The sequence below is a fragment of the Arvicola amphibius genome, chromosome 4 (assembly GCF_903992535.2).
Source record: "Arvicola amphibius chromosome 4, mArvAmp1.2, whole genome shotgun sequence".
NCBI classification, from domain to species: Eukaryota; Metazoa; Chordata; class Mammalia; order Rodentia; family Cricetidae; genus Arvicola; species Arvicola amphibius.
Window position 1 is genome coordinate 2,337,365 of NC_052050.1, and position 24,063 is coordinate 2,361,427.

Consider the following 24,063-nt stretch of genomic DNA (forward strand, 5'->3'; position numbering starts at 1 on the left):
GTGTGCTCTTCTTCTGGGGGGGCAGGTGGCATTGCTAGGTCCGCGAACCCCAGGAATTGGGGATAGGGGAATGGCAGAAGGCGGGGATACAGGGCGTGGGAGTTCCTAGACCCAGGGTGTTCCGTGGCTTTCAGCCCCAAACGGACGTCTATGAACCGTGGAGCGGCCCTCGCTACCCCTTTTCTGAACCTCGGCGAGCTGCATGCTGCACACCGACGTTGACGACTTGGGGGAAAAAAGGGCTGCAAGCGCGCAGAACCTGAAACCTGGCGCAGCATTTCAGTGCGACCCAGCGGTTTGAGCTTGTCTTGTAGCCTTTCTTCTCTTCCGAGCCCCGTCGGAGATTCGGGGCACCGAGTAGGAGCCTCCCTACTCTAATCCAGGTCCACGGTTGATCTCCCATTGCCGTGTTCTGGGAGCCTTCGGGGAAGTGGCGCGGGGCCCCCGGCGGGGGCGTGCCGTACGGAGGCGGGTGGGATGGGGGCGGCGGCGGATCCGGGAGGGATGAGAGAGGGAGGGCTGAAAGTAGTTCCAGCCGCACTCCCGTGCGACCCCCGCGGCGCCGCGGGGCCCGTCCGCACACAATTAAAGCGGGATTCCTCCCCCGCTGACGTCGGCGGCGCCGAGGCCCCTCCCGCGGCTGCATAAAAGGCGCGGGCTCCGCAGCGCAGGCGGCAGTGGGGGCCGAGGAGCGCGGCTGAGAAGACCGTACTGCTGAGAAGCGCTGTGCCCGGAGCGCGGGCCGCCTGCCGAGCGACTGCCCCAGCCAGCCCGAACCCGGTCCCAGCCCGAGCCCCACCGGAGCCGAGCGGACTCGGTGCTCCAGGTGTCCGCAGCCATGCTGGTCGGCCGCGCCGCGCGCACCTGTGCGCTGCTCGCCCTCTGCCTCCTGGGCAGTTGGGCCCAGGATTTCGGGCCGACCCGCTTTATCTGCACATCGGTGCCGGTGGACGCCGACATGTGTGCCGCGTCCGTGGCCGCGGGCGGCGCGGAGGAGCTTCGGAGCAACGTGCTGCAGCTCGTGAGACCGTGCTGCAGCAGAAGGAGACCATCCTCAGCCAGAAGGAGACCATCAGGGAGCTGACCACCAAGCTTGGCCGCTGCGAGAGCCAGAGCACCCTGGACGCAGGTCCTGGCGAGGCCAGGTCGGGAGGCGGCCGCAAGCAGCCTGGCTCGGGCAAGAAACACGATGGGCGACCTGTCCCGGACGCCGGCCGCGGAGACTCTCAGCCAACTCGGGCAAACTTTGCAATCTCTCAAAACCCGACTGAGAGAACCTCGATGTCCGCGTGAGCTGCGGTCCCCCCCTCCCTTCCGCGTTGTGCGCCCTTCTGCCCTCGCCCACCCCCATCCCGACACGATCCTCCCCGCGCCCACCCCCCCTTCCTTGCCTCTTCGGCGCGCTGATGCCGGACCGTCGCTTTTCGGACCCTGCGGGGCGCCGAGGGCGGCACTCTCGCCGGAGCTCCCCCGCCAGGCCGCCCCCGCAATCGCCCCAGGGACCGCGCCGCGGGCTTTCGCTCACGGTCCGGGCTGCCCGCCTAACGGTGTGTTGTGGTTTTCCCCTGCCCTTGTGCCCCCGCAGCAGTACAGCCGCCTCAATTCTTCCAGCCAGGACCAACAGCCTCAAGGATCTGCCTGCAGAGTAAGATCGATGACCTGGAGCGGCAGGTGCTGTCTCGGGTGAACACTCTGGAGGAGGGCAAAGGGGGCCCCAAGAACGACACAGAGGAGAGGGTCAAGATCGAGAGCGCCTTCGACCTCCCTGCATCAGCGGATCAGCGAGCTGGAGAAAGGTAAGGGCTCAGGGGGACATGCTGCATGCTCTCGGCTCCCTCTAGAGACATGGCCTAGGGTCCCGCTCCCTGCCCTGGCCTCTGGTCCCGGACCCACACTGTAAGCCCTCCCCAGTCAGAGCTTCCCGCGTAGTGCCCTGGAGAAGCAGCGGAGCTTAAGAACGGATTGCACAGTGCAGTCAGGACACTCACAGGATTTTTTTTTTTTTCAAGTCTGATTTGTTTAATCTTCAGTAACTTTGCACAGTAGCTGTGTCTGGCCCAAGCTTTCTTTAGTGTTCTGAAAGCCTTGCTTCAGCTGGAATGTGTCACCGGCAAAGACTGGACACCTGCCCTCTTCGGCCATTGAGTGTCTTTCCTCCCAGTTGCCCAGTGCCCCTGGTGTCCTGGTCCAGGTCCCTCTCTCCACCTTGAGCCCCCTCTTTGGATTTCCTTTTTCCAGTGACCCATCTTTCATGCCGCTGAGTTTGCCCTGGTCGTGAACTCAGACCGCCCCTAGCATCTGCCTGGGTGTACTGATTAGTTGTGCCCTGGAGTCGCAGAAATCAAACAAGGTTGTAAAAGGGGGAGGGGGACACACAGCTCAGAGCAGGGCCACGTGACCCTGCCCGGACTGCAAAATGTGCCGGCTGGATTTAAACAGTGCCATCTTAAGGCGTGTTATGTAACTGAAAAAAACATCAAGGAAAAGAGACCTAAGAAGGGAGGGGTGGGAGATTCAGGAAAAGAAAACACTCCTGAAAGAGGCCAGTACTCCTTCCCCCCAAACTACAAGCCTGAATTGGGAGGGATCTGCAGTCAGGACTGACCCTGCTCGCTGCTCTCTGGCTTGGGGGTGTTATTGTTCTAGCCCTGGACCCTCTGCTTCTAGAAGTCACTCTTAATTGGGTACCAGATTCTTCCTGGGCTCTGGGGCAGGGGTAAAGCCAGGAGCTGGCAGGGCAGGTGCATCCCTTGACTCTAAAAGGGTGAGTACCCACTGCTCAACCGGACCTGTTTTCCTGGGAGGCGAGTCACAGCAGGCCCAGGTCAGCCACAGGAGGTGTAGAGGTGGGGGTGAGAGTTAAGACATTTCCAGAGGATGCTGGTTAGCAGTCAAAAACTGGATGGGGGAACCAGGCATGGGGCCTGAGTTTCCAGGAAGCTGATCAGACACCTGCCAAAGCATCACTCCGGGGTCTCTGATCCACAGGAGGGTGATTCCCTGCTGTCCTGCCTCCAGTGGACTCCAGGCAGCATCCTGTGTGTGGAGGGGTGGGGGGAGCTGGTGGAGATCTGCCAGCTTGGTCTGAGGGAGTGTGCAGTGAGTGCCTGGATTGTAGCATGTCCTGGCTTCAGAGAAGGGGCAGGCAGGAGGAATCGGCTGTCTTTGGTGGAGACTGAAAATCCCAACACAATCAAGAGGTCCTAACCACTGCCCCTGTCTAATCAGGTCGGCACCAAGGGGATGCTCAGCAGGGAGCTAGCCTGGTTCCTTCCCTCCCCTGCAGCCAACACCTTCTCAGTCTTTCAGCCAGTGTGCCCTGAAGCAGGCCCAGTTCCTTCTCCATGCCCACTCTGCAGTCCGAGGCAAGTTCGTAGCCTATCCTGTGCTCTTCCCCTACCTTTGCCTCCACAGAGATGGTACCATGTGGCAAACAAGAGGCTGGCCGGGCCCAGAGTGCAGAGACCTTGGGTCAGCTCTTTTGCCAGCGGCCCGTTCTGCATCACGGGACTTGATGGGGGACCAAACACAACTCGTACCATAAGCACTTGGTCAAGATGGCAGGACTCATCTTGTCCTCCCTAGGTCAGAAAGACAATCGCCCCGGAGACAAATTCCAGCTGACATTCCCGCTGCGGACCAACTACATGTACGCCAAGGTGAAGAAGAGCCTGCCGGAGATGTACGCCTTCACCGTGTGCATGTGGCTCAAGTCCAGCGCAGCTCCTGGAGTGGGCACGCCCTTCTCTTACGCTGTGCCTGGGCAGGCCAACGAGCTGGTCCTCATCGAGTGGGGCAACAACCCCATGGAGATTCTCATTAATGACAAGGTAATGCCACCATCCTTCAGGACCAGGGCAACAGGGTAAGGCCCACCCAGGGCCCTGGGATGTCATCAGAGCTGTGTGCCCACACCTCACCAGAGTTAGGGGACAGCAGGCCTTCTAGATCCTGGGGTGTGGAGTGCTTATCAAGGCTGTGGCTCTGAGAAAAATGTCTGCCCAGCAAGGACGACCGGGAGGAGGAGGCTGAAGCCAATCGGAAATGGGAGGTACATCTTCACCTGCTTGCCACTGGGAAAACAAGGAGAGCTGGAACATTCCAGAAAGAGGACTTAACTGGAGGAGGGGAGGAAAGAAGGGGTGGTAGAGGACAGCCCTGGGAATGTTCTAGTCCGTCCTGTTGATATTCCGGCTCCTCCTCCGCTGGCTGGGCGACTGGCTGAGGTTTTCCATATTTGGTGACTAGGTACTCTGGAGGGTAAGCCGCCTAGAGTCTCTTGCTTTGTCTAATCTGTCTCACTTTGGCCCTGCTCTTGGGAAGAGGCTAGCCCCCTCCCTCCAGGAGAGGGCAGTTTTCTCTCCAGAGAGCTGAGCTCCACCCTGCCCCCTCTGGGTTAGTGGAGTTAGCTACCTGCTTTTACCCCTCTCCTCTCTACTCAGCACCAGTAGAGAGAATGCACTCAGACCTGGCTGGGAACAGGATCAAAGACCCTAGAATGCACTGCACGTCCTTGGCCTTTGTGGGATGGGACTTGTCATGCACTATCCCCCTGTCTGGGGTGGATAAGGGTGTGAAAGCTGCTTCAGACTAGTCTGAGCTGTTCTTACAGCCTCTTTCAGGTTCTCTGCAGGGGCTGATGGCAGGCAGTGTAGACCAGAGGACCTAGTAATTGGGAGTGGAATGCTGAGAAAGAGACCCAGTGGGGAGGCCGTAGTAGTGAACTTAGCTACCAGGGACACACGCTGTTAGTGGCTTGTTTTCAGGCTAGCTAAGAGGGGGCAGGGGAGGAGTGAGGTGGTGTGTGTCCAGATGGGTCTCAAGGGTTCCTTGGTTACCCTGTTGGTTTCTGATGGGATTCCATTGCCCGTCCATCCATGGGTGGGGTTGGCAGATGCTAAGGACATCTGCAGGGGTGGTGCTGCTGTAAGAGCTCCCTAATAGCCCAACGAGAATTGTAAAGTGGGTTGAGGAGTATCGCAACGGAAGTTGTGAGCATCCTCGGCTCTGGGTAGCACTTGGCTGTGGCCACCATAATGCATGTCATCCTCTTCCCTAGGTGGCCAAGCTGCCCTTTGTAATCAATGACGGCAAGTGGCACCACATCTGCGTCACCTGGACCACCCGGGATGGGGTCTGGGAGGCCTATCAGGATGGTACCCAGGGTGGCAATGGAGAGAACCTGGCTCCCTATCACCCCATCAAACCACAGGGCGTGCTGGTCCTGGGCCAGGAGCAGGTACTAGCCTGGGTGGGGGAGGGAGTGTGCACTCTGGGAGGGCTTGAGGAAGCTCCGTGGGAGTGGGCCCAGGTCCCAGCGCTCTTGGAGACTGCAGCAGCAGGCCTCTTTGGCATGGGAAGCCCAGTTCCACTTTTAGCGATGAATAATTTAGCTCCTGTGAAGTGGTTCATCTCCCACTGGGCACCGGCACCTGGGACGGAGATGAAGGGACAGGAAGTCAAGTCTTTCATTCCTATTGGGACATCTTTCAGTAGATAGGGTGTTTGAGAGGATCGCTGACTGTCCCCCTCCCCCACATTCACAGTCAGAGGACTGACTGTACAAAGGGGTATCTCTCAAGGCTTGCAGGGGGTGCAACCTATATCCAGAGTGGGCTAGCACCTGTCCTTTCCCAGGACTCCTCTCAGGGAGGGACAGGTACAGTGTCTTGAAGATCCAGATGCAGGAGCGCAAACAGTACTAAGTGCATGGGGTGGAGGGAGGAGACCCTGATGGGGAGGGAGGTGTGGATACCTGGGTTCATTCCTAGCAGTGGGCTGCCCAGTTAGACTCCTGGGTCACCCAGCTAACCCCTTCTTCTCTCCCATTCCCCACTCTTCTCCAAAGGACACTCTAGGCGGAGGGTTTGACGCCACCCAAGCGTTTGTGGGTGAGCTGGCCCATTTCAACATCTGGGACCGCAAGCTGACCCCAGGGGAGGTCTACCCTGGCCACCTGCAGCAGCAAGGCCCTCTCCGGCAATGTCATCGCCTGGACTGAGTCCCAGATCGAGATCTTTGGTGGAGCCACCAAGTGGACATTCGAGGCTTGCCGCCAGATCAACTGAAGGCTTCAGGCTAGGGCTGAGCCCCCAGCCCCACGCCTGCCCACCTGCTTGTGTGGTGATGACCCATCCTCTCTTTTCCCCTCCCCCCAGGAATGACTCAAGGCCATGGCCCCTGCACACGCACACTCACTCAGCCTGGTTTGTCCTCTCCGTGCACATGAAGCCGTCCCGGCTCTTCTTTGGCCCTAAGGACACCCCCATTCTCTCTCCCTAGGAGCCCTACTATCTCCCGGGCATGCCTAGCTAAAGCAGCTTTGACAATGCAGAGTTAGGTGAGAGAGAGAGTGAGTGTGTGTGTGTGAGTGTGTGTGAGTGTGTGTGTGAGAGTGTGTGTGTGTGAGTGTGTGTGTTTGAGAGTGAGTGTGTGTGAGAGTGAGTGTGAGTGTGTGAGTGTGTGTGTGTGAGTGAGTGTGAGTTGTGGGTGATGTGAGTGAGTTGTGTGTGTGTGTGTGTGTGTGTAGGGGAGGCTTTTCTTTAAAATGAGATAGTTCCCCTCCTTTCTTTGTGGTTCTTTGTACGTTCCTGAGGGTCAGCTGCTTGTGTGTCTTGGGGCTGGTATTTTCTCAGCACATTTATCCTCATTTGCAGACTCTTTGGGAGTGACCATAGCCCGCTATTGATGTAAGTCTTATAATAGTCTGCTAAGGCTGGGGAGGCCTTGCCACAGGAATTTTTATTTGGGATAAGTGGATTCTCTGAAAATCGGAGGGCTGGTTGTCCTGGATGGTACCACCTAGATGCCGTCATTTACTTCCCCAGCCCCGAGTCAGGTTGACTGTTCTATGAATCTGAGGGTAGTAGGGGGCCACTCAGCAGCTCTGCCCCAGGTCCTGCACCCTTACCCATTGGCTTCCTGCCTCCTTCTGTCACTCAAGACTGGGAACTGTTATTCCCTTTTGGCCTATAAAGCTGTGCTACTTCAGCCCAGTGGTTATGAGAAGGGAGTGTGCCCCACAAAGTCCCAGGACACGGGGCCTCGGCACCCCTCCCTCCTCCCTCTGGTAGAGAGACCAGGGGCTCTCAAGTGGGAAATCTCATGTGCTGATCTCACTCCAGAGGGCACTGAGGACCTGACCCATGGTCCATGGGAATGTCTTCCCATGGCATTTTTCACAGCCATACCCCTCCCAGCGCACCCAGGCCCAGGTGAGCTAGCTCAGACCCCTCTCGGGGGCCCAGGGGCTCGGAACCTCTCAAGTGGAGCCTGCTGGCCATGTGGGGCCTGCCATCCACGCCTGCATCTCATGGGGCACAAGCCCTGTGGCAGCCCCTAACCTGCCACCGGGCCTGTGACACGGAGCCGTGGCTTCTCCTTAATGAAAGCAGCATGCATTACCGCCTTCTGAGGAGGGGGACAAAATGTGTCTGTGCACATGTGTCTGTTGAATGACAGCCAAACGCTGAGGGAGGCTTGTGTCCAGGTGGGTGGACCCTGCTTTGTTGCCCCATTCTGTGGGCACATGCCCAAGGACACCTGGACTATGTCTCCAGTAGCCTGACTAGCAAAAGGCGGGCAAGTCTTTCTAGAAACCTACGCACTGCCTGGCTCGTCTGCAGCTGCAGACGCTTCCTCAATGGGAGCAGGGCTTGCACCTGTCTCCTTCCACACAGGTCTTTGTTGTGTCTGAACCTAGTGCATTTGTGTCGTCTGTCTGTCTGTGTCACTGTTCTTGTGGGTGTCTGCACGGTTCCCGGTCACTGCTCTGTGGCGCATCGCTCTCCGAGCGAGCGAATTAGGCGGTGTGCCACGCGTTGTCCAGCAGTGGCTTTTTCTTGCATTCTTGTGCTTCCTCAGCGCCCTTCGGGTTGTGGCATCCTTGGATCTGTGGGGATCTTCTGTGTTTGCATGTTCTTCAGGGTGGTGTGTTCCTTGCTCCCTTGGTCCAATGCGTGTTCCCTTGCCTGCATGGACTTCTCTGGTTCTGTGTTGTGTGCTGAGTGCCACCCAGTGTCCTGTGATCACCCACGTAGTTACTGAAAAAACGGCTGGGTAAGCAAGCCAGGGGTTTTGGGGAGGTCACGAGAGAGATCAGTCTCTCTTACTCCTCCTTCTCCCCAGACATAGCAAGAAGCATCTATAACATCTAGGTTGAGAACAAGCCTGAATGGTACCCATGGTTGGGAGAGAGCGAGAACGTGAGCTTGGAATCAACTTTCCAGACCAGATTGAGCCCCACCCTTACTTTAGCCGTCTGGGAGCCACCACCAGGCAAGGCCCAGAACCGGCTGTGCCCGGTGCACTCCTGCCCAACCTGCCACCCCACCAGCCCCAGCCCCTGCCAATGCGCCCCAAACCACCTGCACCCAGATGGGTGGGGTGGGAGCTGTCCGTTCAGGACCACAAGCCATCCTCTGCTCTGCCCCGGCCTAGAGGGCAGAGCACACCCCAATGCTTATGCCTCCACCCCTTCATCTCCAGCTCCCCTCTCCCGTGCGGCACCCACGGTGCCAGGGACAGAAGCTGACATCTAGCTCTTGCCCACATGCCCCCTAACTGGAGTCTGTGCCAAGCCCCTCCCCTCCGTCACTGTGTCACAATTGGCACTTTGCTGGCCCTGAGAAAGGTAATGACAGCCGCAAATCTAATCCACATACTTTCCATCGACTCCGTAATCTGATTGATGTTCCCTCTTGCACTGAATAATACATGCCTCTCTCAGGTAGCCATTTTTATAAAATAAGAGATAAAATGCACTGTCGAGACAGTGTTTGCTTCTGCCGATGGTGTCCGACAGACCCTGGCATTAGGGTGGGAGAAGCTGCCACGGAGGCTCCAGGCCCTAGGGGGCTGAGGAGCCCACTTGAATTGTAAGCCTTTTCTGGCTTTTGATAACACAGTATTATTCTCTTACTGTAGAAGAAAAAGTTTATACCAAACAAGAGTATTTTTATGAAAGAATAGGACCAAACTTATAAATTATCTCAACCTATATCTCCCTTGGAAAATACTTTCAGGCTCCACCAAAATGTAGGACTGAAAGCATGTATTTTGGCAGAAAGATACATTTTTGTATGCTTTCTTTCCTTTTGTAGATTCCAACTTCTTTTCTAAGACTGCAAAGATCACTTTGTCACCAGCCCTGGGACCTGAGACCAAGGGGTTGTCGTGTGGGTAGTGAGGGGGAAGGAGAGGCAGACCTGAGGTTCACAGTCATTCCAATGAGCTCTGATAAGGGTGTGCTGGGGACCAGGAGGTTTAAAAAAAAGCCTTTGATGGTGGGTTCTTTGTCTTGGAGCTGACTGGTATGTGAGACAGGATGAGGATTTGGATACCAATTCTGAGCTTGCTAGAAGACACTCAGGCTACTCTGGTAAACACAAGGGCGTCACGTCCTTAGTAACCCGAGTGTGGCTGAAAGCAATCATGATTTCATCTAAAAACACAACGTGTAAACTTTACTCAGCTGATGATGGGAATTGTATTGCTTCTGTACGCAGTGGACTATGTGCAATCTGTTCAAAGGGAACAAGTCATTGAGGAGAAACAAAAGCCCAATACTTAGAGTCCCAATTTTGTCTTATTTGCCAAAAAGAGCAACCCCCTAGAGTTGATATTGTTACAATGTACATACTGTAAATATGAAAGAATCGATGTATCTTACTTTTTCATTTCTTTGCTAACCAAAGCGTTAATTTTTTCATACGATCTGCAGCCTTTTGAGTATCAAGGGGTTATACCACACCATCAGCCATTCTGAAAGTGCACTATTTATACTGGTACCCTTGCTTCTCCACCCCCCCCCCCCATTTTCTTGATGAGATGAATGAATTGTTGAGTTTATTTTTACACAGTAAAGAGTGAAGAAAGACTGTGGTGTCGCTGGACTCTCCTCTCCATGGCTGTGTGGTTGTGGGAACATATGAGGGTCAGTGTGTTGTAATTACCAAGGCCGAGCTCAACACCGGTGTCTTCCTCGATGCCCTCTCCACCTTTTTCTTTTCTTTTCTTTTCTTTTCTTTTCTTTTTTTTTGGTTTTTCAAGACAGGGTTTCTCTGCAGCTTTTTTAGAGCCTGTCCTGGACCTAGCTCTTGTAGACCAGGCTGGCCTCGAACTCACAGAGATCCGCCTGTCTCTGCCTCCCGAGTACTGGGATTAAAGGCATGCGCCACCACCGCCCGGCTCTCCACCTTTTTCTTAAGATTTGTTTGCACTTTACATATGGGTTGTCTTGCCTGCATTTGTGTATGTGGTGTGTGTGCCTCCGAGGCTGGGAGAATGCATCGGATTCTCCTGCACTGGAGTTTACCGTGAAGTTGCCAGCCACCGTGAGGATGCTGGGAGCTAAAGCCAGGTCCTCTGCAAGAGCAGTCAGTGATCTTAACTCCTGAGTCATCTTTCCATCCCCCACTCCCACCCCTGCACTGCCCTTATTTTTAGCGGCAAGTTCTCCCCACGGAAGCTGGAGACTACCAATTCAGCTAGACGGATGGTCAATGAGATCCTGGATCTGCCTGCCTCTACCCCCGCCCCAGCTCTGGGGTTACAGCCACTGTGCCTGGCTTTTTGCGTGGACTCTGGGATCTGAACTCAAGTTCTCTCCTGCTTGCACAGCAAGCCCTTAACCCATTGAGTCTCTCTCTAGCCGTTTCTTGACTGCCCCCTTCTAAAACTTACCAAGGTTGTCAGGACATGTGACCCTCATCTATAAGAGAGGAATTCCAGCCTTGTGTTAGCATCACTCTCTGCCCCTCTACAATCCTATAACCACTGGGATGTTGGGATGAGGGTTCTGCATCTCTCGGGGGCAGCTGACACAGAGGCAAGAGCTTCCACAAATGACTACGCTGGGCCCGGGCACCCAGTAACTCAGGCTCCCCATTCATGGTCACCATCCGTGCTGGATACATGTAGGAAATCAGGCCTGGGATTGATTCTGCTTTCTTCTGCCATATCCCATGAATGGATGAATCCCATGTGTGCGTTTGAAGTTCCCAGGCTAGCTTGTTTCATATCCACAAAATAAAGGGAGTGGGTGACTGGGAGCCCTGAACCTAGGGAAGACTGGCCATTCCTGAAAACTTGACTCTGGGTAGATGTAGAGCTTTGAATAGAATGGTTCAATGTCCTGGCATTATAGATCCTAGAATTCTTAACTACCTGAGGCCAGAGGCCATGGAAGCCAAAAAAGTCATCTGCTTGCCCCCTCCCCATGCCTACACAGATACACACTATGTTCGCAGAAGGGACTGGCCACTCTGGCTACTTGCTGACATTCCCCAGGGTTTCCTGCCAGTGCCTATGATCCCTGGCCAGGACATAGAAGCCAGTGATTTGGTTGCAAGCCATTGTGTGGGAGACATGAAAGGAGGGAGTCTGTCCTTATGGCACGCTAAGCAGATGGTCTTCCCTGGCTCACTAGAGAGGTGTTACTTTAGTCTACAGAAAGTGGAGGCAGAGCCGGGCAGTGTGGCGCATGCCTTTAATCCCAGCGCTCGGGAGGCAGAGGCAGGCGGGATCTCTGAGTTCGAGGCCAGCCTGGTCTACAAGAGCTAGTTCCAGGACAGGTTCTAAGCTACAGAGGAAACCCTGTCTCGAAAAACAAAAGCAAAACAAAGAAACAAAGAGAAAGTGGAGGCCTTTAGGGTGCTGTGGTGGGCACAGTCTTCTCTTAGGAGGTATACAGGGAGGGTCATACCCAGTTGGAGGCAGCTCTAGGCCATACACTATTGGTCATCCCTAATGCCTTTTTTTTTTTTGTTTTGTTTTGAGACAGAGTTTCTCTGTAGCCCTGACTGTCTTTGAAACCCACTCTGTAGATTAGGCTGGCCTTGAACTCAGAGATCTACCTACTTTTGCCTCCTACCTAATGCCTTGTAAACATGCATTCAAAACTAGAAACAAGCCAGGTGCAGTGGCACAGGCCTTGGGAGGCAGAGGCAGGCAGATCCTCTGTGAGTTTGAGGCCAGCCTGTTCTACAGAAGGAGTTTCAGTTCCAACTAGAGCTACATAGTGAGACCACTGTCTCAAAAAACATCATCCACAAAAATCCCACAGCCTAGAAACAAACTTTCCACAGCTGTCAGCTGTCAAACCTGATCTGGGCACCTGACAGGAAGGCTAAAACAGCCCGGAGGGAAGCAGTGAGCTTTGCACCTAAACAGGCCTGTGTAATGTCCAGCTGGAGGTCCGGGGCTCAGGGCCCCATAGCCAGAGGGAGTCCCAGGAGCCTCTTTTGTCCTGAGATGGGGGTCCGTTACCCACTAGGGATAGTCTGTGAAGCTAAGCTCCTTCCCAGGAGTTGGGCTCCACCAGTCTTCCTCCTCAGGCCTCAACAACACACTGAGACACGAGTCCTCCAAAGTTCACCCCTGGGGAGGCCAACGAGTCTATTAACAGGGGTGAGGGGTTATTGGAATGTGGGTGCCCACCCAAAAGCCACACTGGAAAATCTAGCCAGACAGATGCAGGCTTTCCCCATAGCCACACGAATGGGCCCTCCCTCTAGTCTTCCTGGCCTATTTACTCGAGCCTTCCCCAAGACCACCTGTAATTGGAGCAGAGTTATATTACAACAGGTGGCAGAGAGCCAACGGGGCATAGGTGAGCGTTCCTATGACCCTCCAGCCCCTCTGTTGTGGGGGCCACCAAGCCCAGCTGAGCTGGTTTGTAGTGGGCACAGCTGGACTCCCCTCATGCCGCCACACTTCTTGGGCTCGGAGTTCTCGTACAACAGTGGTTTCCAAAACAGCTTGGGCCCACTTCATGTTTTCTCTCGTTCCCGTTTCCCAGTGAAACTGAGCTGAGTTTCCACCTCTCCACAAGCCTGGGGCATCCATGCTCCCGGTGAGGACTACCCCTATCCTCACCCAGCTCACCAAATGGCTCCATGCAAGGCAGCCCAACAGACTTGCTGGAGCCGCTGGCCTTTCTTCTAACCCCTCTGGGAGGTGACGGATGGAGCCTTAAGGAGCATCTAAGCTAACTCCGTATGTCTTGGTTTCTTTTTGGTTGCTTTGATACACTACTCTGATAAAAGTACCTGGGGAGTATCTTAGCTCACAGTTCCAGGATGCAGTACATTCCTACAGGTACTCACAGGGGCAGGAGCTCCAGGCAGCTGGTCATGTTGAATCCACAGTCAAGAAGTAAAAGCAGGGGCCTGGAGAGCTGGCACAGTGGTTAAGAACAGTGGCTGGCTCTTGTAGAGGACCCAGGTTCAATTCCCAGCGCCCCCAAGGTGGCTCACAACCACCTGTAACTCGTTTCATGGGATCTTTATCCTTTTCTGGCTCAGCCAGCACTGCACACACAACACAAACACATGTACCACATGAAACAAAAGAAATCTTAAAGAAGCAGGGAGCTTGTGCCCAGCTACCCTCTTCCTTTGAACTCAGGACTAGGGTCTGCCTTGTAAGTAGTTCCACAGAGTAGGCATTTCCACCTCAGTTTACCCAGATCCCTCACAGGCATGCCACAAGCCAACCTAATCCACACAGTGCCCTGCTGAGACTCCCAGGAGATACCATATTTTGTCACATCAACAATTGACACTAACCATGACATCCATACCTATCAGATGACTGAGGTCCAGAGAGGCTGTGCAGCTTTAGGGCTGGAAGTAGAACCAGGATGTCCTGACTCCAGTGCAGTGCTCCGTCCGGACCAGCTGGCAGGACTCAGCTCACGGGGACGACGAGGCACGTGCTAAGGGCTGGCTGATGAGGCAGGGACACATAGCTGGGTCCCTCCCTCCCTCTCCCTTACTGTCACACCTAGAGCTCCCCTGGGATTCCTCCCATTAAGGCTGTCAAGCTCTGGAAGGCAAGATGCTGTTTCCCCTTATCCCATTGGCCGTTTCCATGAGCTGGTCCCTCCAGGATTCTGAAAACCCCAGAAGAAATGAGGAGTTGGTGCAACCAGGAGATGCTCACACTGGGTGTGGTTTGAGCTGGGAGCGCTGTCTTCAGTGTTGTGGAGAGATTGGAACTTTAGGAGGAGGAGTCTAGGAAAGGTCCTTAGGTTCACTCGGGCGTACTTTGGGAAGGGACTGTGCTGTCCCAGACAGTGGGTCCTGTTGGTATAGTGATTTTTCCCTCTTGTTCCAGCTACCATGGGGTCCTCCCAACCCATGGGACACACAGTCACACATGCTTGGACTTCAGCCTCCCAAACTGTAATCAGAGGTAAATTTATACTTTTGTTTTTGTTTTCTTTTGGTTTTGGGTTTGAGACAGGGTCTCACTGTGTACATCGACTTGTATAGAACTCGCTATGTAGACCAGAAACTCTCTATGAACTCACAGAGATCCACCTGCCTTTGCCTCCCAAGTGCTGGAATTAAAGGAGTGTGCCACCACCGCCTAACTTCTTACTTTTGTGTGATTAGACTACCTAGTTTTTATTTCATCATGTCAGTGGAGGTGAGCTTGATGCTCGAGTCCTCTGGAGGTCTGGCTGCAGGACCTTGCACTCCCACATCCCCAAAGGAGTCAGTTTCAGGCATTCTCACTAAGTTCTCGGCTCCTAGCCAGCTCCTGAGAGTCACCTCCCCTGTAAACAGTGCAGGACCTCAGAATCTCAGTCTTTGGGTCTCTTGTTTCTTCACCTCTTGCCCGGATATGCATCAGACTCTCTGGGCCACTTGTCTTTCCTTGGAGGTTTGGGCTCAGCCTCCCCAGTCCACTGGACAGCAGTTATTTCTCAGAGGAACCTGCCCCAGCAGGCAAACCCTTCCAACATGGCGCCTTTCCTGGGGGGTCCCAGTGTCTTTCTCCAAGCCTGCTGTCCGGACTCCTCTTTTCCAACCACGTAGGAGTTCATTTTTCTGAACGCCAGTGGTAGGCCTTTAAGCTTCTAAGCTCCCACACAGAGAGATGTGCGAGAAGAGCCCAGGTGCTGTCCAAACATCTGGTCTATTTGGTGGTCTCTCGTTCGGGAAGGTGCAGGGGCAGGGACAGCAAATCCACCCATTCCTTTTAAAATCACCACCTCTGCACCTGTGACAAGCAGACACCCTAAGCGAAGAGCCCTGGTGGGGTTCGGGGCTGCCAGGCAGAAAAGGGAGCCAAGTTTGGAGGCTCAGTTCAGACACCTGGACCAGATCCAACATGGAGCAAGTGGAAGCCGCTGGCGGGGGGAGGTGGAGAAACGGTGTGCGTGTGTACACTCTGTGCCCATAAGACAGTGCCAAGGAGGCCGTCTGTCCCCTGTTTGATTTCTGTGCTTCTCAATTCAGGCAAAGGTGGGGGCCATCTGCTCAAGTGGGCACAAAGAAAACATTTTCACTGTGCAGAAAATGGCTCAGAAGGGAGCCTGATCTCAGCACAGAACAGTGCTGGTGGGTGGAGCTGGGGTTCTGCCTAGAGGTGCCGCTGCCTAGTGAGCCGGGGCAGGGCAGGGGACCGAAGAGGTGAGTGCCTGGGAAAGTCTTATCCAGGCAGTCTTCAGAATCAAGCCTCTTAAGAGATTTTCATAGAAAGTACACACGAGGGCCCCCCCCCTCTGTGTGTGTGGTGTGTGTGTGCGTGTTTGCGTGTGCATGTGTGTGAGTGTACAGGATTGCAGAGACCAGAGGAGAATATCTATGTCTTCTGCAGCTCTCGGTCTCACTCTCTTCAGAGAGGGTCGTCACTGAACCAGAAGTTCAGCAAATACTAAGAACAGTCCATTCTCCTCTTTCCTGGGGTGACAGGTTCACACGGCTTGTACCCGCTTTTCGTGTGGGTTCTGCAGATCTGAGCTTGAGTCCTGATGTTATATAGCAAGTACTCTGAGTTCTGAAGCCCTGAGCCATATCTCTAGCCCCTCCCTTTTACATCGGGCAGTACATGCCACTGAGTGTGTGGAGTTCGGTTCGCTCCTTCCACTACGTGGGTCCTGAGGATCAAATTCATGTTGTTAGTGCCTTTACCTGATAAACTGTCTGGCCAGCCCAGCCCACTCCCCTCTTGGGGAGTCTAATGTTGAGATGGGGTCTCACTCTAGCTAGGGCTGACTTAGAACTCGCTCTGTAGTCCAGACTGTGCTCAGATGCAAGGGAACCCTCCCACCTCAACCTCCTGAGTATTCTATGCATTTATGTATGTATTTATGTGTATATATATACACACACACACACAACAATGTGTTGTAAAATGTATAACCAAGTTTGCTGTTTCGAGTCATGCTATTGATAACTTTGCAGTGTTGGATAGTCCTTGCCATTGACTATAGTCAGAGCTTTTGCTTGACTACAAGCAGAGGCTTTGTACCCATTATGCAAAAGGTTCCATTCTGTATTCAATTTCTGCCTTTGCCTCTCATGAGTGCTAGTGTGTGTGTGTGTGTGTGTGTGTGTGTGTGTGTGTGATGCTGGGGAGGGAACCCAGGGCCTCCCATGAGTCCATGAGTGCTGGTGTGTGTGTGTGTGTGTGTGTGTGTGTGTGTGTGTGTGTGTGTGTGATGCTGGGGAGGGAACCCGGGCCTCCATGAGTCCATGAGTTGCTGGTGCTGTGTGTGTGTGGTGTGTGTGTGTGTGTGTGTATGTGAGGCTGGGGAGGAACCCAGGGCCTCCCATGAGTCCATGAGTGCTGGTGTGTGTGTGTGTGTGTGTGGTGTGTGATGCTGTGGGAGGGACCCAGGGCCTTGGCCATTCTAGCCAAATGCTCTAACCACTGAACTACATCTCCAGCCCATGACAAATCTACCTGTTTCTATGAGTGCCTGCTGTAGACCCCTCACAAAAGTAAAGGCACACGGTGCTTGTCTCTGATGATGGACTCCCTCCCTCATGGCTTAACAGTTTCTTCTTTGCTGTTGTAGCACGTGGCAGGGTTTGCCTTCCTTTGTGAGGCGAAAACTGTGTTTCCATTTTCACTTTTCCACGCCGCAGCTGTCGATGGGCTTTGGCTACTGAAAATGATGTGGATAAGTACGGGCGCCGGCGCTGGGAGATGGCTCAGTGATTAACAGCACCGGCTGCTCTTCCAGATGAACTGCGTTTGGAGTCCATCACCCACAGGGCAGCTCACAACTGTCTGTAACTCCTGTTCCAGGGGATCTGACATCTTCTTCTGGCCTCTGCTGTCTCCTGCATGTACATGGTATAAAACTTACGAATAAAATAAACACATACACATGATAAATAAACATCTTTAGAAATAGATTATGGGCAAACAAGTTCCCCTTGGACTCTCCGCTTCTGATTCTCTTGTATACATTCTCAGAAGCAGATACTGGATCTTGTGGCGAGTCTATGTTTAGCTCTTGGGGGACTGCCAAGGCTGGGGTACAGGTACATATGGCCATACCCAGCTTTCATGCCGGTTCACCCTTATGCTTACATAGCAAACACTCTACCCCCTCCACCCAGCCCTACCCTTGAAAGAAAGAACCTTTTTATTTTATTTACTTGTTTTGTTGCATACTGATTCGTGCATGCCACGGGGAGTTTTGGACGCATTTCTCTTAAACTTCCTTCCCTATGTGGGTCCTGGGACAATCCAAGGCTGTTAGTATGTCACAGTCCAGGCCAGAAGCGGCCCTGGCTCACCCTCACTGACACTTGCTATTCAGGCTTGTGACATTGTAACTGTCCTAGTGGGTGTTGTGACGGCCCCTCCTGTGGTCCTGTTAATGTTTCCCCTGGACCAGGGACAGCCAGACTATCAGTCACCCAGACTCTCCGTGTGCTTTTTGGCCATTTGCATATTTTCTTGATGTACAAACACGGATGAGACCAAATGGGACCATGGTTGTGTCCTACATCAATGCACTGGCAACCCCTTGGAGAAATAAGTATCCAAGGCACTTGCTTTTTTAAAAAAGATTTTTTTGGTCTCTGTCTCGTCTCTCTCTGTCTCTCTGCTCTCTGTCTCTCTCTCTCTCACACACACACACACATACACACACACATACAGAAAAGATTAAGCATGGTTGTGAGCTGCCGATGTGGGTGCTGGGAACTGAACTCCGTCCTCTGAAAGAGCTGCCAATGCCATCTCTCTAGCCAGCGTTTTGTCCGACTTTGAATTCAATCTTTTGTTGATGCTGAGTCTGTCCAAGACGGTGATAAAGGAGCCTCAGTCAGTGCCTCTACAACTGTCAGCATGCTCCGTGCTCCTGTGCGTCACTTCCACGTTCTCGCGTCCTGAGACACTGGGAGTTTTGTATTTGATGATGCTCCGTCTGCATTTTCTCACATTGCCATGCTTTTGGTGTTAGGTCCAAGAATTCATTGCCTGAGTCAACCCCGCGGGCCCCTACCCCCGCTCTGGTGTACTCCACTCTTCCAGGGGGAGCCTCTCCCAGTGGAGCTGGGGTTGGCCAGCAGGAGCTGCCACCCACACTGTGAACTCCGTGGGCTGAGGCCCTGGCTGTTTGTTCTCATAGCAGTTTGTTCTGGCTTGAAGATTCTTGGCTCCTGAGTTTGCTCTCAGAACTGGTTCTCTAAGAATCCCAGAATGTCAGCACAGATGCAGGAAAGCAGGGGAAAAACCCACAGAAAATGCTCATTGGAAAAGAGCTGGTTCTTTTGGCACATGATGGGAGCAGGGAACTCCCAGGCCAGTCTGACTGTTGAGGAAAGCCCCCAATGGCTTCGTGATTCTTTTGCCTCCAGGGGTCCAGACTAGGGGAAAGGTGACAAGAATAGAGTATAGGCATGCTTAAAACTCAGAAGGGACTATAGTTCTCAAGATGCCCCGGGAGAAACGAGGCAAGGCAGAGAACTGAGAGGAAAGTCGTATAGGGTTAAGAAGGAAAAAGAGGCAACCGGAGTCAGGGCTGCTGATGCATGCTCCACATTTTTATCTGGTAAACGTCATCGCTCTACACCAAGATACACCTGCTGCCCAGAACAACTGTGTGACGTGTAGATGGGGTATCCAGCGTGTGGCAGCTCCTCTCACAGGACATGGGACTTCCACTCCGTGTTGACCAGAGCCTACTGGGTTGAATGGTTGTCAGCCCCCAAATCCATGTCCACAAAGAAGCCGTGGATGGGGCTTCTGTGGAAACAGGATCAGGTGAAGAGGAGGTTGCATGGGATTGGGGTGAACCCTAATTCAACGTGGCTGACGTTTCCATAAGAGAGAACAAGAACCCCATGTGTGGTTCCTTTTGACTGTGGACTCAGAACTTGGGACAAACCCACCCAGTACTGACAGGGATGGGGCGATGCTGTCAGCAGTTAGCAAGCGTCCAGAACTGTGGAGATCAATCCCCGGCCAAGCCACCACTGGTTGTGGTAGTTCAGGTTAGTCAGGGGCTGAGAGTCCTTCTACCTTAAGAGTAAAGGCTGAAGCCCGCGGAACATAAGCGGCAGATGCGGAGTGGCCTGCAGGCCCTGCTCCAGCTGGAGCTGTCTGCGGTGGGAGAAGAGCGGACCGCAGTGGACAAGTAGGCAGAGTTGAGCACTTGCTTCTTGGTCCTCCACAGCTTTGCCAGCCAGGCTGCTGACTCCCTGGGCATCTGACAGCGGAAGTGGGGGCTGCAAGGCCGCCCTCTGTCTCGTCTATAGTCATACAGGGGTGTCCATGCCCACGCAGAAAGCGTGGGATTGCTGACCAGAGGATGCCTAAGTGGCCCTGAGAAGACGCAGGAGGCACCTATGTGTTCACCTGGACACAGCTGTAGGAAGGACGGGGAGGCAGGATGTGGAGAGGGAGGAGAAGAGGCGGGGCGGGGGGGGGGCACAGGACTGCACTGAGTGTAGAGACAGAATGAAAGGCACTCATGTGTACATACCCACATGTAACACACACACCATCACACATAATAAAAATAACTAAAATAAATCTTACAAAAAATAGGAGTCCCAACCAGGAGCTACTTCCAGGGTATCCCTATAGGGGAGACCCTGCTGGGTGCCTAGTTTTGGTTACTGGCCTTAGGGCAACCCCATGTTCCTGAGAGCACAGAGGCCGTGTGGCATGGACCCCACACTGCCTTTGTTGTCTGACCTGGCAAGGGGAGGCGAGGAGAGAAGGTAGGGGCCATCTACTCAGTCCCTGCATGTCCTGGTTCGCCTTTCTGTGCTGTCATAAACACCAAGACTAAAGCAACTTGAAGAGGGTTTATTTCACCTTACAGGGTCCAGGCCATCCATGGGTGAACGGTAGGGAAGGCTCTGAAGTGGGACAGCAGAAACTGAAGCAGAGGCCATAGCGGAATGCTGCTCATTGCCTGCTCCCTCTGGCTCACTCAACTATGTTCTTTATGTAACTCAGGCCTGCCTGCCCAGAGTAAGCTGGGGGCCTCCCATATCAATCAACAATCAGGACAATTCCTCACAGAAATTGCCACAGGCTAAACTGATATGGACAATCTCTCAACTGAGAACCCCACCCCGTTCCCAGGTGCCTCCTGATTATGCCAGGCTAACAAGAAAACTACTAGCACTTTGTAGGCATCAGGACTGACCAGATGTAGTCAGAACCACACATGTACCAGCAACAGGGCTCCAGGCACTAGGACTGGCCAGCATGAAGTCAGAACCACACAGCACGAACAGCAGGGCTCCAAGCACCGGGACTGGCCAGCATGAAGTCAGAACCAGACAGGTACCAGCAGCATGAGTAAGAGAAGAGCAATGGGGTAGAGCTAAGGGGCAGCCATGGGCAGACCATGTGGACCCTCAAGGAAGGCAGGCCACTGGCAACTGGCCTAGATGCTGGCATCAGGCAAGTCCACTGTGATGAATTAGAGGGAGTGAGATCAGCAGGAGTGTGAACACCTCTTCACGTGTGGCCGCTGCACTGTGCGCTTCCGCTGGCAATTCTCTCCTGATTCTCAACAGAAGTCAGAAGTCTTCATGGCAGCACGTGTGTCTTCCTGGAACTCTCCCAAGTCCAGTTCTTACAGTCCTTTCTAACTTCCTCCAGCTGAGACACAGGTTCACAGTGTGGTGTGGCAAATCAGTGACCTGGCTTGACTCCCCCGACTGTGGCTGGACAGCCTTGGACAGTGGACAGAGCGACTGGCTTTCCTGGATGCTAGGGGAGGCCACTGGGTGGTGTTTTTAAACAGAGAAGTGGGAAGTGATTGGGAAAGAAGGCAATCTGGGGGAACAGTGCAAGCTCTGTCTGGGGGTGGGAGGCATCTGGAAGCAGGATTCCTGAGGCTGTGGGGGTGGCCGACAGAGGCTCTCTCTGTCCTGCCGGACCACATGGCTGTGGGGGATGGCACATGTAAGACCCCTCTGAATGCCTGAACTTAGACCTACTCTCCTCTAGGCCTGAGAGAAGAATGCAGGAAGCTGGACAGGGCTGTCTGCTCCACTGACTCCAGGCATCCAGGACCCCAAGGGCCCCAGTGAGGAGCAATACAGAGAACTGCTGCTGTCACTTGATGCGTGCTGAGCAGAGACACCATGATCTCTATGTAAGACAGAGTATGAGAGGAAAACAGACCACCCCAGACCTGAAGGTACCTAAGAGTTCCTCTTAGAGGAGAAGGTGAAACCAAAGCTGCCCAGAGGGAGCGAGGGTCATTCCCCTCAGCCTGCGAGAGGCTGCCATTACTGATGTAGGCGCCAGCGGCTGGGCATGGAGATAATCGGCAGCAGTTTGAAGAGGGACGGAGAAACCGCAGGCCAGGGTCAGTGGGCTCGGCAGGGGACGGCACCGGCCACCAAGCCTGACAGTTTGCTACTCCAAAAACCATGTGTGAAAGGGGGACTCCTGCAAGTTTGTACTCTGACCCTCCACATGTGTGCCATGGCATGAGCACACTCGTACATACACATAAAAATAAATTAGAAATAAAGAGCCCCAGGGCTGGATGCTCTTCCAGAGGACCCAAATTTGGGTTCCAGCACCCACATCGTTGTTCACAACTCCATGGGGTGTGTATGCCTTGCACACGTGTGGCATGAGCATACATACACACACCTACACATAATTTAAAATAATAAATCTTACAAAAAAAAAATAGGAGTCCAAGCAAGGAGCTCCTTCAGGCTTTACCAATCCAGAGTGACACCCAGATGGGTGCCACTTTTGGTTATGGTCTTAGGCAACCTGTGTCCCTGAGAGCAGAGGGGCAGTGCTGTGCATGGACCCCTCGCTGCCTTTGCTGTCTGACGTGGCTATGGATGCTCCCTGGATCACCCTGTCTGCCTGGAGAGCAGTGAAATTGCTTTGCTTGATCTTTGCCCCATCGGAATGTGACGTTTCCTCAGTCCTGCTGCAGTCCTCACAGGAACACTGTGCAGCGAACACCCAAGGGGGCCACAAGAGTGCCCGGCACATGAGTGAACACTGGTCCACAATGGGAGGACCTGGGAGGAAACTCATTTATCACACTAAGCACCTTGTTCCAAGTACACAGGAACCGTGGGATGAGATGCATCCCACACTATGACATGGATGGTAACAACATGGGGACAAAAGGATGGAGAGAAAACATTCCAGGTGTTACCCATGTTCTAGTTTGCTTCTACTGCTGTGATAAAACACTGGCCAGAATCAACTTCGGGAGGGGAAAAGGGTTATTGGTTTACACTTCTATGTCACAGGCTGTCTTAGTCAGGATTTCTATTGCTGTGGAGAGACACCATGACTACAGCAACTTTTATTTATTTTTAATTAATTAATTGATTTTAATTAATTTATTTATTTTTAATTAATTAATTGATTTTAATTAATTAATTAAATTTTGGAGACAGGGCTTCTCTGTAGCTTTGGAGCCTGTCCTGGAACTAGCTCTTGGAGACCAGGCTGGTCTCGAACTTTACTTTTAATTTTTTTTAATACTTATTTTATTTATTTATTATGTATACAGTATTCTATCTGTGTGTATGCCTGCAGGCCAGAAGAGGGCACCAAACCTCATTTCAGACGGTTGTGAGCCACCATGTGGTTGCTGGGAATTGAACTCAGGACCTTTGGAAGAGCAGACAATGCTCTTAACCGCTGAGCCATCTCTCCAGCCCTTTATTTTTAATTTTTAAGACAGGGTTTCTCTGTGTAGCCCTAGCTGTCCTGGAACCAGCTCTGTAGACCAGGCTGGCCTAGAACTCAGAGATCCATCTGCCTCTGCCTCCCGAGTACTAGGATTAAAGGTGTGCATCACCCCTGCTCGGCTAGTTTGATTTCTTCTAATCACCTAGAACCACTTGCCCAGGAATGGCTGGGCCCCGTCCATGTTAATCAATAACTAAGAAATCGTCACGCACAGGACTTGCTTACAGGTAAAGCGATGGAGGCAATCCCTCAACGTTTTCTCTTCCCAGATGACTGAAGTTGTTAATAAATAAATAAAAAAACTACAACCAGGACGCTATGGTTCAATATGGCATAGGTCAAGGACTTTTATATTTTCAAGTGTTTCTTCAAGTTTTCTACACCAAACGCGTGTTATGTAACTTAAACCGTATTTTAAACCAAATTCCCCAGCCAACTGTGCGGTGAGACTCCCTCCTGGACTCTTCCACGGTCACTGTCCTCCGGTCGACGCTGGCACACTGGGCCTGGCTTCCCAACCCACAGGGCGGGCTCACGCCACCCCCTCCACCCCAGGACGTTGGCCGGGGCTGGAAAGGAGCAGGCGCGGGGTCGGAGACCCGGGAAAGCGGACGTGGGATCGCTTCCTGGATATCCGCGGGTCCTCGTGGCAGAAAGACAAACGCAGGCTGGACTCGAACGTAGGACGACGCGGCCTCGGGGGGGGGGGGGGGGGGGGGGGGGAGAGCCGGTTGTCACGGCAACGCGGTCAACCGATCGCTGATTGGCGGAGACGCAGGACTCGCGGAGTCTCGCGGGAGGTTGGCCTCGCACGCTGGCGGCTGCGCTGAGTGGCGGAGCCGTGGGGCGGGACTTCCTGTCCGGGCGCGAGTGCCTCGGGCTTGGCTGTGCCGCGCAGGCGCATCTCGGCCCTGGCGTGTGCACGGGGGGCGAGCGTGCACTGCAGGGAGCAGTCGTTCCCTCCAGCCCGGGCCGGCGACGCCTCCTCACTCCCTAGGTCCAGAACTGCCCGCCTCCCACCTGCTCGGCCACCGCTCCCAGCCACTACCGTAGGCCGTGAGCCAGGGTCTCCCTGCCTCCAGCTTTGTCTCCTTCAGCCTGGTGGCA

At 53.7% G+C, this 24,063-nt stretch overlaps 1 protein-coding gene across 1 annotated transcript; it reads left to right on the forward strand.

The window, feature by feature from the left end:
* Window positions 1-700: 700 nt before the first annotated feature.
* Window positions 701-6,327, forward strand: Nptx1 (neuronal pentraxin 1). Its single transcript, XM_038328161.1, is given in 12 exon segments — window positions 701-1,016; window positions 1,019-1,182; window positions 1,184-1,270; window positions 1,272-1,283; window positions 1,586-1,615; window positions 1,617-1,637; window positions 1,639-1,758; window positions 1,760-1,796; window positions 3,586-3,830; window positions 5,060-5,239; window positions 5,849-5,946; window positions 5,948-6,327. Coding segments are annotated over 12 exon segments (1,293 nt in total). The 5' UTR covers window positions 701-838; the 3' UTR covers window positions 6,069-6,327.
* The last annotated feature ends 17,736 nt before the right edge of the window (window positions 6,328-24,063 follow it).